The sequence below is a fragment of the Astyanax mexicanus genome, chromosome 16, assembly GCF_023375975.1.
Source record: "Astyanax mexicanus isolate ESR-SI-001 chromosome 16, AstMex3_surface, whole genome shotgun sequence".
Classification (NCBI taxonomy): Eukaryota; Metazoa; Chordata; class Actinopteri; order Characiformes; family Acestrorhamphidae; genus Astyanax; species Astyanax mexicanus.
This window is the reverse complement of record NC_064423.1, coordinates 32,337,128-32,352,500: the sequence shown is the minus strand read 5'-3', so window position 1 is coordinate 32,352,500 and position 15,373 is coordinate 32,337,128. Positions and strand designations below refer to the sequence as shown.

The 15,373-nt window shown below is 38.2% G+C and overlaps 1 protein-coding gene across 1 annotated transcript in view; it reads right to left on the bottom strand.

Moving 5' to 3' along the window:
* dpep1 (dipeptidase 1) overlaps positions 1-14,468 on the bottom strand; it is a 19,803-nt gene extending 5,335 nt beyond the window's left edge. Inside the window, exons 1-8 of the mRNA XM_007231803.4 lie at positions 14,275-14,468; positions 12,002-12,128; positions 11,470-11,602; positions 7,841-7,991; positions 4,945-5,014; positions 2,603-2,779; positions 1,316-1,400; positions 572-647 (exon numbers count right to left, since the gene is read on the bottom strand). Coding sequence (XP_007231865.3) covers positions 572-647; positions 1,316-1,400; positions 2,603-2,779; positions 4,945-5,014; positions 7,841-7,991; positions 11,470-11,602; positions 12,002-12,128; positions 14,275-14,453 — 998 coding nt within the window. The 5' untranslated portion in view covers positions 14,454-14,468. The remainder of the gene's footprint in view (positions 1-571; positions 648-1,315; positions 1,401-2,602; positions 2,780-4,944; positions 5,015-7,840; positions 7,992-11,469; positions 11,603-12,001; positions 12,129-14,274) is intronic.
* Between the last annotated feature and the right edge of the window lie 905 nt (positions 14,469-15,373).

Genomic DNA, 15,373 nt, shown 5'->3' with positions numbered 1-15,373 from the left:
ATTCTGCATGCCTTCCTGTATACATTTAATATAGTCTTCAGTGTTAAATGTACAATGTAAAAAATCATAAAAAGGAAGAAAACACACTGAATGAGAAGAGGTATGTCCAAACTTTTGACCGGTGCTGTATAGGGTTGTGTATTGGCACCAACCTGGCGATACGATACGTATCACGATACAGGGCTCACGATGCGATATATCACGATACTTTAAAAAAAACCTCATTCAACCTAATTTAATCTAAGTGGAAAAAGTTTTTGAGAATCGATACAGTATCGCGAAACGTAATATCGCGATATTCAAGTGTATCGATATTTTCTTACACCCCTAGTGCTGTACCTACTCGTGCTATACTTGCTCTTTGACCCCTTTGACGCTGCTAAACTCCCTTTGTCACATGTTTTAGTCACAGTCAAAAACTGTGAACAAAGTCTTTTAAAATGACGCTGTAAAAGAGCTGTTATAGTTTAGCTTTTTGTGATCTGATGTCACATGCTTATTCTTTATTACCCATCTTACAGCCAGTAGCTCAGGTCAAGAGGTTACATAGCATCTGCTTACACATGCTTACCTGCCAACGCCGTCGTAATCTCCGCCGAATCCCACTATGCTGGAGCCAGCAACCTTCTTGATGTGATCAAAGTGATCTGCATTCATACAAAACATGGAAAGAGAAACATGGAAAAATACTTTAGTGCATAGTTTAGTTTAGTTCAGACGATAGCACCTTCTGTCTGAACCCATCCATATTTCTTGTGAGCAAAAAAGTATTGGAAACTGTGACTGTCAGATGTGTTTTGTTGCACAGGTGCTTCCTCATTGAATAATCATTCAAAAAATAAACAGCGCTCAGTTTAAAATTTGTTTTTTTTTTGTGCAGACTGTGCATTTTTAAATAGTTTTTAGAGGAGTAACCAACATGAAAAACAGAGAGCTGTCTATTGGTGAAAAACAAGCAACTGTAAAGCTGAAAATCTATCATCCATTAGAGCACAAATATTGTCCATAGCCAGAACAGCTATTTGGAATATTCTGAAGAAGAAAGTCGTCACTGGTGTACTAAATAACAAGTGATGAACAGGAAGACCAAGGAAAAACACAGCAGTTGATGACAGAAGCATAGGGAGTTCTGTAAGGAAAAAAAAACTAAAACAGCTGTTTTACTGACATCAGCAACAACCTCCAGAGGGCAGAGTGAATGTGTCACAGTATCATAATCAATCTACTGTTCAGAGAAGTACAGAGGCTTCACCAGAAGATGAAAACCACTATAAAATACTTTAGTTTTGGTCTAAAACCACCGTGTGTCACTCACCCGCCACGTCTGAAAGTGTAGCTGTTTGGCTGCAGGTGACGTAATCATTGTAGAAATTGACCATTACGATCCCATTTTTCTCTTTCTGGAATGAAAACACAAGACCAAACACATCAGACACCAAACACAGAATTTACTACACTTTAACAGACAAACCAAGTCTCCCTGAAGCTGCGGGAGTCTCACGCATTTTGGTAGTGGCTCCCTGGGGGTTGGGTACTTTTGCAACTTGGGATGTCTGCTTTAAATGCAGTGAATTAAAAAATGGCAAAAATTAAAAAATCTGCCAGCCAACAGAAACAGTGCTGGATCTTCTTTTCATCATCAAACTTGGATAAATATATATATATATATATATATATATATATATATATATATATATATATATATATATATATATATATATATATATAAAATCTTCAGTGCATTCAATCCTGACTTTAATGTTTACCCTCTACAGCAACAGTTTCTAAAATTCTGATATTGAAATTGGTATGTCTAATCTATAAGTTTGTATATTTTAGAATATATACTGACATGCCGAAAGTCATGGTACAGAAACTATGCCAGTAATGCTGCAGTCCCCTACAGGATATGCTTGTTGGGCCTCCTGCACTAAAGGACGGTCTGATTTCTGCCAGGGTGACTTGTCTGCTTACATGGACAGTTCTAGCCAGATGCTGTGGGTCATGATTGATTATTATCCTCCCGCCCCCTGTCCCATCCATCTGGCCATGAGCTTGCTTTGAGCTTGCTGGATATTCTTCAACCTTACTCACAAGATAGCACCTCACAGCTTATCTCACTGGGTGTGGGTGTTCCCAAGTCATCCCCTGAGGTAACACCCTCGGCGAAATTTTGAAAAAGGCTAAAAAAAAATATATATATAATGGGAGTGGTACTTTGGGAGGGGCACTGGGTGATGTATGGGTTTAGAGGAGGGACAGAAGGGAGATCTGATTGGCTGAGACTCAGATTGTTGGACGTCAGCAGGGGGCAGTGTTATTGGGTGACTAATCTGCATATTGTGATATGTTTGCATATCAAAGTACATAAACACATCATCCACACCTATATATAGCATAGTTGAACCTGAGAGGGCGCTGCAGAGGCAGAAATAACCGCAATAAAAGCGTTTTTTATACGTTTAGAAAAGGTTTATAAGAATTGTATGCTGGTCCGGTATGTTTCATTACTTGAAAGTAACAAGTAAAGTACGCATTGTTTTTTTTTTTTTTTGTTTTTTTTTTATATTTTAAAAGTTCTTTACTGAATATATTTTCTCACCACTTTTTGAAGGACATCATCTGGAACGTTTCTCTTGTGTTTGCAGACAGCGTAGGCAGAGGAGTGGCTAAAGATGACCGGAGCTTTAGAGATGTCCAGCACCTGGTTCATCACATCCACTGAAACGTGAGCCAGGTCCACCAGCATACCCATGTGGTTCATTTCCAAGATCAGCCTCTGTGAAAATAAGGCCATATGGTCAGCAACGGCTCCACAGCGCTGCCTCGTCAGGTAAGGGTCAAACACAAAGTGACGCACTTGCTTCTCGAGGTTCACAACAGGGCGAAGGCTGACTGTGATCAAAACAGGACATTAGTACTTTAATTCTTCACATGCTGGAGGTTTTATTTGTCCCTTCCCGCCAGGCCGCGTGCACGTGAGGTTGCACACGTCCATGCAGTGGATTATCATCTATTATGCCAACAGTGTTGGACAAAGGAGCACATGTACTGATTCGGCTGAAGATGGAAATGGAAAACTAACATCATCATATTACTAAGAATCAGTGCTGAAATTCTGTTGAAATTGCAAGTGCACAAGTAAATACATAGAGTAATGTAAGAGTTCAGCCTTGACATGTGTATTACAGAGACCAACATCATGATAACAAAAAGAAATGTGTGAATGTAATGATATATTTAACCCTTATAGACCTGAATTGTGTTCCAGCTATGAAAGTAAATAAATGACTAAAATAATGAATGAATAAATAAATGAATAAATAAAATGGTTAATTTTATCCTATATAACTTTTATATAGCTTCTAGTATTTCACAAATCCCCTTTATACAGTAAAAATTAAACATAATAAAAAAAATTGCCTTATTTCAGTGTGCATATTAAATATTTTCCAGAGCAGTGGGCGGGGTTAATATGCTGTTTGATAGATTGTCTGATAAATGTCTGTTCTGGTGGACAACAGGTCCCAATCTGCATTACGTGCAAGAGAATACACAAGGAAAAAGACGCATGATGAAAACACATGATGTCCGTTTAATGGACGTCTAAAAGGGTGAGTGATTATAATATTAGAGCAAAAAGAAAAACACTGTAGACTCTAGGACGTCTCTAGCCTGTATACAGGGTAAGATATGGTTGGACACGGAAGCAGAAAGCTACCATATGGTATCCTGACACACATTTGCCTACAGATGTTAGATGCAGCTGTGCTTGTAGATTGTCGAAGTAGCATCTGGCGCCTCTGGTAGAGAATTTCCTGAGAAACCCTTACTATGTGTGGGCAAGCATTGTCCTGCTGAAAAACACATTTAAAAGCTCCTCAATAAAAGCCGACGCATGTGGGTCTAGGATCGCCTGCACATATCATTAAGCTGTTGGTGTCTCTTACATCCCTAATGGGATGACCAACTTGACCATTATCACATTCCAAACAAACCTGGCAATATTAATAAAATATTATTAAAGACAAAGGCTTCATTCACATTACTAGGCTGAAGTGACCCAAAGCTCAGATCAGATTTTTTAATGGCTGTGTGAACGAGCCAAATCCGATTTTTTCAAATCAGATTTAAGTCACTTTCATATGTGGTCTGAAATCGGATACGTATCTGATCCATGGACATGCGACATGAAATCAGAATTCATGCGTTTTTTTGCTTTTACGCATGCGCTACCTGCTTCTCTCTTGTACCCACACATCTCAAAAACAGCAAAAGCCAAACCGCCTGGCCTTTTTTCACCTCCTCGACCTGAGCATGAACTTTAGACCAGCTGTTTGCTGTTTCTCCACTCCAGCAAAAGATGCTCCACAAATGAGCTGCTAACTCATCCATTTCCCTTTATAAAGCTACGAGTCGTCTCTCAAATATGAGTTTTTTTTTGTTGTTGGTCAAGAAGGTGACATTTATACTTGAATCAATGTGCGCATGTGAAGCGTTTCAGGTACAAATTTGTTTACATTACACACACAGACACAGGACACTTACATGCGAATACTTGTGAATGTGAACTGTGCAAAAAACAAATTGGATTTGAAATTTGCAATGTGTCTTGTAATGTGAACGCAGCCAAAATGGTTCAAGTCCTTATCAGTCCAGGTTTCTCATCACTGACACCACTCAAACAAAAGCGAGAGTGGCTGACTGACAGATGGCCTAGATGGTGGGCAATTTGTCAAAACAACCCTGTTTCAGTGTCAAAATGTCTAAGTTTATCGATTTCTCACCAAGAGGTGCACTACCCAAAAATGGATCAAGTGTCTAATCAGAACACACCTGTAATCATTTACATATCTGCCTTAAATAAAACTGCATGGTAAGTTTGATGAGTCAATTAAGGTAATATATTCTGTAGCTCTAATTGAAGCAGGATAATAAGCTTACCTTCCCAAATTCACTCAGGCCTTTGTGTTCCACAGGATCTGACCCTGTATCCACCAACCAATTATCTGCCCTATAAGATGAAAAGCCATGTTAGAATAATGCTTTTTCTGTTTACAGCATAAAAATATACACCTATAAATTGTTTTGCACTAGTCCATAGGTACATCTGATGGTATTAAAAATTGATTGTATGAAATACAGCTCTAGACAAAATAAGAGGGCACTTCAGGTTCTAAATCGGTTTCTCTGATTTTGCTATTTATAGGTATATATTTAAGTAAAATGAACATTGTTGTTTTATTCTATAAACTACGGACAACATTTCCCCCAAATTCCAAATAAACATATTGTAATTTAGTGCATTTATTTGCAGAAAATGAGAAATGGCTGAAATAACAAATAATATGCAGAGCTTTCAGAAAAAGTTCATATTCATTAAGTTTTAAAAGTTAAGAAATCAATATTTGGTGGAATAACCCTGTTTTTTAATCACAGTTTTTATTCATCTTGGCATGTTCTCCTCCACCAGTCTTACACACTGCTTTTGGATTACTTTGTCACTCCTGATGCAAAAATTCAAGCAGTTCAGTTTGGTGGTTTGATGGCTTGTGATCATCCATCTTCCTCTTGATATAGGTTTTTTAATTAGGTAAAATCAAAGAAACTCATCATTTTTCCAGAGCTGTAGTTCATTTTCTAGAATCTGATTGGCTGGATCACTTTCAAAACCCTTTTAAAAATAACTGATACACACACATTGTTAATGTCCGATTAAATCTATATTACACTGATATTATATAAGCTGCTCATGAAGTGTTGGAGTACAACCTCAGGGGACATTTTGAGAACACCTTTATCTGAGGTCCAACATGCATGTATTTTAGTACTGTCCACCTTTACTTAACCAATGAAAAATCAGCATAATGCAAGTCCTCTTGTGGCAGATAAATTTAACCCTTTCACAAGAACACTCCCAAATGCTGAGCTTTACCAATGCTGAGATTACCAATTTTAAAAATATCAGATTTATTTTTTTCTAATTGATTAAATCTATCTACTAATTAGTCAACCCACGAAATACATGGCATTCCTGAAGGAAAATTTGGTTACACCTTAAAATAATAAAATAACCTTAAGGGGTACAGAATGGTACAGAACTTTGAGCGGATTATAGGCTATAGACTATAACAGATAGCTTTCTGAAAAAAATCACAATTTTCATTTTTTTTTATCTAATTATTTTTAAATGCATTGTCTGATCACATATGTGCATTTAGTCTTTTTTATTTATTTGTTTATTCATTTGGATTATAGCCAAAAAAGGCAAAACAGTCCTACGTGGAGATTCCATGATGCTCATGATCTTCCAAATAATCGCTGTGAGCTCGTACATTTCCAGCCCTGTGGCCTAGTTTATTTGTTATCCTGCGCAGTAACAGCTAATAACAGGTTTCATGTGCACTTCTGGTGAACTGAACACTCTGTGGAACAAGTAGTGAAGCCAAAAGGACTGGTTGGGGAAACACCTTCCTAGCCGAGTTTCCATGCAGCAGGTGGAAGTTCAGGAATTACAGGTAGTTGTGGTTCTAATGTAGTGAAAGCTGTTGATTCATTCACTGATATGAGGTCACACGTAATGGCACAGGAGTTGCTGTTATTGTATTTTGATTTTTACTAAACTAAAGAACGCTGCACAGACCTGTGGGATGTGACAATAGGGTTTCCGGCACTGAATGTGGACGTGCTTGTTTGTTCGCGCGGACAATTCTAGCCAAACACAGCCATGCAGTCACAATCCTTATCACGTTTTTTACTGCTCTATTTACTTTTCTAATAATTGCCTTTCTAATTGTTGCCTCTACAAATTCAGGCTTCTCAAGTCTCCCAGATGTTGTGGGAGACTACAGCATAAAAATACCAGCTTCCTGATGCCCGTGAGTCAGATAAAATCTCCCGTAATCTAGAACAAGTGGCCCAAGAGTGAACATAAACGCACACCCAGGCGACACAGACTTTTTTCCCCAATCGCTTGTGTGAAAGAGAGAGAGAGGGAGAGAAAGGCATTCCCCTCGTGTGCATGAAGTGCATGCAAAAAACAGAGGGTGTTCTGATTGGCCTGTTCTCTGCAAAGAGTCTGTGAGTCAGCCAATCAGTTTTTAGTGTGGTTAGGCAATGTAGGAGCCAAAAGAAGGAACTGCCTTTAACGAAAATATTTTTTTATATGTATTGTTATATATTCTTATTTTTTTATTGATTTCTTTGCCATTTTCAAGAGACACACAAAACACACAGTTTAGAACATTTTCTTTGATGTTAGTTTCATTAGTAGAGTATTTGTTTACTGTCTCTTTAAGAAAGGCAGCAGGAATGTTCTCGAATGTGTTTTTTTGCTTACTAGAGGGCGAAACAGAGCAGCAGTTGAAACATAGATGAAAAATGTTTTTTTTAGACCGTAGCATAATTACCTTTTAAGTGGATATTTTGTGTATGTTTTGGAATGTTTGCTTTGTGGTTACTGCTACGCATCAACCTTACTCAACTGAATAGAACCTACTGCCTACAGGCAGTGTTTTTTTTCCCCCTCCTGAATGGGATGCATTCAGGAGCATCATGGATCCCATCCAAAATCATATCACCTCTGAATTCTATAGTATATCCATGTCTGGCAAAAGTAAAAAAAAATAAATAAAAATTCTTGCCCGCTGTACAGTTTGTAATAGTGATTGTTGCATTACCCACCGGGAAAATAAAATATTGCAAAAGGTCCAGGTCTGGGGGTATAGTCCAGGTCCAGGGATACCCCCCTGAAATTAATTTTTGCAACTTGGAATGTCTGCAAATTCCATATACATACTGCTATCCCATGATTTTTGGCTGTTTGTTCTGGGTCACTCACCAGGGTGTGTTGCAACTGTGTGTGAGGGTAAGATACCGAACCCCCAGCTGGTACATGGTGCGCAGTGTGCCCAAGCTGCTGTCTATGGAGTGACCTCCTTCCACTCCAATCAGACTCGCTGTCTTATTCTGAGCAAAGGCGTCCATTATATCTGTAAAGAAGGATTGTTTGGGCATCAGTGAAACGCTACTTTAGTGAGTGTGGAGAAGCTTTTAAAGAACATTCACCTCACCTTCATCCTTATAGACATTTTTAACAAAAATGGTTCTTTAAGGAAACAAAAGTGGTTCTTCTCTGGCATCGCTCAGTGAACCTCTTGTAGCACCTTTATTTAACTTTACATACCTTTTTTTTCACTCTCGCACACTTAAAATCCTTAAATTTTCCCCAAAATAGTGAGTGCGCCTTTTAATTATGCATGATTTTTACCAGTCAGGTTGTAAGGAGCAGTAAAGCCACTCCGCTAAAGTACAGTGTTTTACAGGAGTTTCAGATTAGGGCTGGAGTAGCATTAGCATTAGCCGCTAACTGCTATTTTTCCGTTCAGAGGTGGGTATTATCGGCCTGTAGCCTGCTGCTTACCCTAGCTAGCACTGTTGGATCAACAATAGCATTACCCGCTAACCGCACTAGCTGTTTCCCTGTTCAGAGGGGAGTATTATCAGCCTGCTCCTAACTACTTTTAGCACTGCTGGAACAGCAATAAGATTACCCGCTAACCGCGCTCGTAGCCTGCTCCTAGTCCCGGCTAGCACTACTGGAGCAGCAATAGCATTACCTGCTAACTACGCTCGCTATTTCCCCGCTCAGAGGGGAGTGTTATCGGCCTGTAGCCTGCTCCTAACCCCGGCCAGCACTGCGGTTAGGTGCTAATGCTTACTCTCCAGCCTTAGTGCTGGAGAAATTCGGGAACCTAAGCTTACTGTAAATAAACGAAAGCGCTTTACTCACCCAAATGAACAGTAAATTTACATCCAGTGCTCGTTCGACTTTTAAAAGAGCTTTTTTTTTTTATTACAGTTTTGTTTACTTAGCTTAGCTTTACTTAATTTAATTAGCTACCCCCCACCACCACCCCCACTCAACGGTAAGACCTGCTGTATTAGAATTTCCTCATAGTGTCTTTTAAAATGCGCCTTAAAATCCATTGCGTCTTATGTATGGAAAACACACTAAAAATAGTCATCAATTGATTGTTTTTTACCCTGAGTAGGATGAGTGGTTAGGGGAGGGGCTTAAGAAATATAGACATGTCTTTTAGCTGTGTCTATATGTAAAATTGATGTTTTAATCATAATATTCATGGTCAAGTAGTTTGTCAATACTACACCTGTACAGGACATACAGAGGACTGAAACTTCATTACTCTCCTACCCAAAGTTACAGCAAAAAACTAAATAAAGTGATCTTATTTTACACTGTTGCTGAATTTAGGAAACAGAGCTCTGTATTAAATTGTAAAGATTTATTAGCTGAGAGGGATCGTTCATTCGATTTTAGACTTAAAAAAAGATAGAGGAGTCTGTCAGATTCAGGTTATTCATGTAACTGTGAACAGTCAGTGCAGTCTGTGATTGGCTCCTTGAATAAGGGAAAGTTCCAGTGGGTGAAATCTGACAAATCAAGAAATGTTCAGCCTTCAATGATCCACATCATACCAGGAGTATTAGATGACATTTCAGGCGAACTCCCTATCTCAGATTTGGATTCCTCTTTATAGTTGCTTCATAGACAAAAGTAACAGGAAGAACAAGGTACTCAAAAACTCAGTGCTATTAAAATTGTGCTTTCAAAATATGTAAATACTTAGAGATACCACTTCAGTTTCTGAACCATTTTATCATATTTTGCTATTTATAGGCATATTTGAGTAAAACAAAAACTAATTTGTTGTTTATTCTTTAAACTATGGACAACATTTCTCCCAAATTCTATATAAAAATATTGTCATTTATAGCATTTGTTCGCAGAAAATGAAAAATAGCTTTAAAAAAAAAAAAAAACGACGCAGAACTTTCAGACCTCAAATCTTCCTTATATGATGGTCATTTGTAATGACGTATGGTGTGGTGCACATCATACAACTTTGTGAAGCATTGATTGGTATTTATTAATGTATTCATACTCTACTAATAAATCTTGTGTTTATGCAGAATTCATAAATCGTATGTAAATAATGGGTAGGACCATTTTCTCCCCAATTTACAAGGCCAGTTACCCAGCCCAATCATTACAAGTCCCCCTATCACTAGTGATGCCCCAACACCAGGAGGGTGAAGACCAACACATGCCTCCTCTGATGCATGTGAATTCAACCACCGCCTCTTTTCTAACTGCTGCTAATGCAGCATTGCCGAGTAGCATCACAGCACGCTTTAATTATTAATTAAAAAAAAAAGAGTTTAAGGTTTAAGGCTGTGACCAGTGACTCAGTGGTCCAGCACTCTAAAGCAATACAACTATGATCAGGAGATCGCTGGTTCGAATCCCCATCATGCAGCTTGCAATCAGCACAATCCGCCTTGCTCTCTCTGGGTGGTTCGATGACACTCTTTACTCTCATCACTCCTTAGGGTGATGTCGATCAGCAGGGCAAGGCTGCGTCTGTGAGCTGATGTATCAGAACCGAGTTGCTGCGCTTTCCTCCTAGTGCGCTGAGATGCTACTCAGCAATGCTGCATGAGCAGCAGTTTGAAAAGAGGTGGTGTCTGACTTTACATGTATCAGAGGAGGCATGTGCTAGTCTTCACCCTCCTGGTGTTGTCATCACCAGTAAAAGGGGATATACAGCTGAGTAACAGCTGAATGGGTGGGATTATTGGCCTAGCTATAACCTAATTAGAAATAAAAAAATGATAATTTCTCAGGAGAAACTTTTCATTTTATTGTTTATGTACAGTTGGTTGAAAGCAAAAATTTCAGGCATTTGTTTCGAAATTTGTACTGGGGTGTGGAGACTAGGGGTGGGTGATATTTTAGGGTATTTTTCCGATAAAAATATTCATGGATATTTAACAAAAGAAGAAGAAAAAACAAAAAAAATTAAGAAGTCAGTGTTCCAACATGATACTAATAATGCACACCATATATCCGGAATAGAAGTATAGATAGGTGGGTGGGTGGGTGGATGGGTGGATGGATGGATGGACACTTTATTGATCCCCGAGGGATCAAATAAATGATACTGGACAGAAATAAAGATATTTAATGGGAAATGAGAACAGTGTGAATTTTACTTTTGCTACAAACAACAAAAAAAGTTGTACCTGATGGCCTAAAAGACTCTAAAATAATATCACAATATTTTAGGTCATGTAGTCGTTCTGTAAGTTAGAAATGTGTCTCAGCATAGGCAGATATTTTCTTGTGCCCTATCGGATATATCGACCCAGAATTCCCACATCACTGCGTCCCTAGTTCAGTAGTTTCATAAACAAGACCCATTGTCTTAAAATCTTATGAGATGTTTGCGTTTGTATTTGCATGAGTAACTTAAGTCTATTCCTGCAATTCCAACAAAGTCGGAAAGTGAGGTAATGGCGAACACAATGCTCATTTGTTGGCTATTGGTGTAAAACTGGTTTATGTTGCACGGTGTAAATAATAAAGTAGATAAAGTAAATAGTCACCTTCACTGCTGGCAGCAAACATGAAGTCGTCTGGGTATTTATGACACATCCTGTGAATGACATCAATCTGCTCCAGGGTTTGTCTCACTGCGTCTTTATACTGAGTAGCACACGGGACATACGCAGCCCAGAACTGAAGACGAAGAGCAGATATAACGGATTACGTCATTTGTTTTAGGAAGCTTACCCTTTCTGACAATACAGAAGCTCAAAAACAGTATTTACTGCAGTACATTTTTATTATTTATTTTTTTATTTTGATTCGATACAGCATTTTAGTACTGAAGAACAGCAGTGAAGTAGTTATACTACTTTGTTACTATAAATCGCTGCTATTTGATGTAGTGTGAATCTGGCACTTGCTCTATACATTGTGTTAATTTTATAATGAATGGACCAACAGAAATGATTAAAAATGACTTGTAATAAAATCTTTTCTTGCTTCTTCTGTAAATTGGCCATTTTGGAGATGCAAGGTTTTTGCGTGACAGCAACACGTGTGAGTGCTGGTGCGAGTGTGTAGAGGCGGTACCTGTGCTGCGAGGCGACCCTCTCTGATTTTGGGGATATTGGTGTGTGTAGAGTCGAGTGTGTACAGGTCCACACTGTTGAGCTGATTATTGAACTTTGACCTCAGCTGCCACGGCAGGTCGTTGTGTCTGCGTGAGATCACAAACCACAAAATACATCATCATAAACCCTTTCATAACCTCACCATAAACTGAGCATCATCTGCACTATGCAGTCATATGAAAAAGTTTGGGCACCCCTATTAATCTTAATCGTTTTTAGTTCTAAATATTTGTGTGTTTGCAACAGCCATTTCAGTTTGATATATCTAATAACTGATGGACATTATAATATTTCAGGAAATGTGCAATATGCATTAAACCAAAATTTGACCGGTGCAAAAGTATGGGCACTCTTATCATTTTATTGATTTGAATACTCCTAACTACTTTTTACTGACTTACTGAAGCACAAAATTGGTTTGGTAACCTCATTGAGCTTTGAACTTCATAGCCAGGTGTACCCAATCATGAGAAAAGGTATTTAAGGTGGCCAATTGCAAGTTGTTCTCCTATTTGAATCTCCTCTGAAGAGTGGCATCATGGGCTCATCAAAACAACTCTCAAATGATCTAAAAACAAAGATTGTAACAAAGCATTTACAGGGGTGTGAGAACAAAGTCCCTAAAATGCATCTAAACACTTCTGTAACCCTTCCTATGAATCCTGAGTTCAGTGGTAAGAAAATGATGTTCCTTTAAAAATCATTGTTTGTTTGGATCAGCAATTTCAGTTAAATATATATATATTATATGGTAGATGAATACAGTGATATTTGCGAAGTGAAATGAGGTTTATAGAATTTACAGAGAGTGTGCAATAATTCTTTAAACAAAATTAGGAAGGTGCATAAATTTGGGCAACCCAACAGAAAAATTACATCAATATTTAGTAGATCCTCCTTTTGCAGAAATAACAGCCTCTAAACTCTTCCTATAGCTTCTAATAAGAGTCTGGCTTCTGGTTGAAGGTATTTTGTCCATTCTTCTTTACAAAACATCTCCAGTTCAGTCAGGTTTGATGGTTTCTGAGCATAATACCACAGATTTTCAATAAAATTCAGGTCTGGGGACTGAGATGATCATTCCAGAACGTTGTACTTCTGTGTTCCTCTGTATGATAGCTTTAGTAGATTTTGGGCAGTGTTTACTGTTTAGGGTCGTTGTCTTGTTGAAGTATCCAGCCCCGGCGCAACTTCAACTTTCTCACTGATTCTTGAACATTGTTCTCAAGGATCTGCTGATATTGACTAGAAACCATGCGACTCTTAACTTTATCAAGATTCCCAGTATCTGTACTGATCACACAGCCCCATGATGGAACCGGCACTAAATTTTACTGTGGGGAGCTGGAAAGTGTTTGTCTTGGAATGCTGTTTTCTTTTTCCACCATGCATAAATAACCGACCTCCAAATAACTGATGAAATTTTAGTTTCATCAGCCCACAGAACCTTATTCCAAAATGAAGCTGGCTCGTTCAAATGTGCTTTAGCTTTAGCATACCTCAAGCGACTCTGTTTGTGGCGTGTGCACAGAAAAGGCTTCTTTTGCATTACTCTCTCATACAGCCTCTCCTTTGTGTAAAGTGAGCTGTGACCCCATCTGCTGCAAGATGATGTAGGTCTTTGGAGCTGGTCTGTGGGTTGACTATGACGGTTCTCACCATCCTTCTCCTCTGCTTATCTGAGATTTTTCTTGTTCTGCCACTTCAGGCCTTAACTAGAACTGTTCCTGTGGTCTTCCATTTTCTCACTATGTTCCTCACAGGAAACTAACAGCTGAAATCTGAGATTTTGAGCTTTTTGTTTTCTTCCTCTAAACCATGATGTTGAACAATCTTTGTTTTCAGGTCATTTGAGAGTTTTGTTTTGAGGCTCCCATGTTGCTACTCTTCAGAGAAGATGCAAAGAGGAGAAAAAATTGCATTTGCATAACCCTTTCTTATAATTGGATTCACCTGTGTATGTAGATCAAGGGTCAGTGAGCTTACCAAACAAATTTTGTGTTCCAGTAATTAATGCTAATGGTATTCGAATCAATAAAACGATAAGGGTATAAGTGTTTTTACTATTACTTAAAGAAATTGTCAATTGTTGCTTTAAGTATTTGTGAGCTATTATAAATGCTTATTATAAGGTATTACATAAACCACATAACGCATTAGCAATGCATTCACAATGCAATAACCAAATCTTCCAGCAAACATCATTAATACTATACGGTGAGCATTTCTTACCCGTCCACAAGTGGAGTCATAGCCATTAGTCTAAGTGCTTGTTCCCTGAGCTCATCTGCCGTGGAGGTGAACCCAAAAGCCCAGAGGACCAAACACAGAGCCCTGATGCACCTCATGTCTTCCTCTTTGCTGCTGCTCCTGATTTCTCGCTCTGCAGTCTGAGGATGTAAGGCCAGCATCAGGGCTGTATTATACAACCTCTTTTAGTATTTTGGTTAATGTATGATGTGGATTTTGAATTTGGTGGAATGACACTCATAAATGTACAAGCTCATCCAATTGCCCCATAAATGTCTTACATATAAAAAGATAAAACTGTAATAAAAGCAAGGAGAAAGATGAAAAAAGGGAGCTGTTTCGTGTCCTTGGCTAAAGTTCATTTCAACACACATGACATGGCACTTTAAAGTAACGAGGAATATTAACAAACCATTGCATAATTGCTTTCAGACAAAACCTTGTATATCTCCATTGTTGCTATTTTTCATTCATTCTTTCCACTTCTTGTCCAAACGTTATGATAAATGTATGAGTAGAAATGCTTCAAAATGACTTAAAATAAAATATTTTACATTCCTTTTAATTTAAAGTTTAGAACGTTTTTGCTTTTTCTGAAAATGTGTTATTTTGGAGATACAAAAGTTTGTCCAACAGCTTTTTGAACAGTTTCAAATGAAACTTGTTACATGCAGGCAACAAACAATTCATTTGAAAAAAATGGAGCAAATATTCATATTCATTGTTAATACTTCTAAAATGCATGAAATGCTATATCACTTTCACCACTGACTGTTGTCTAGGTTCATTTCAGTCAGTGGAACACCTGTGTTTTCTGCCACCAAAGTATATAGCAACACACCAGAAATTTACCTGAACACACCTCATTTCCAGGCCACCACACCCATCAGTGTAGATTTATTCCTAAACTCTGACGCTATTTTAACAGCGAGGGAACATGGCATGAAAATAGACTGTTGGCGGGGTGTAAGATAGCAACCTGAAGTAAAAAAAAAATACTCCAGTAGATACAAATACAGCATTTTAGTACGTAAGTACAGTAGTGAAGTAAAAATAATACTCCAGTAGATACAGATATAGC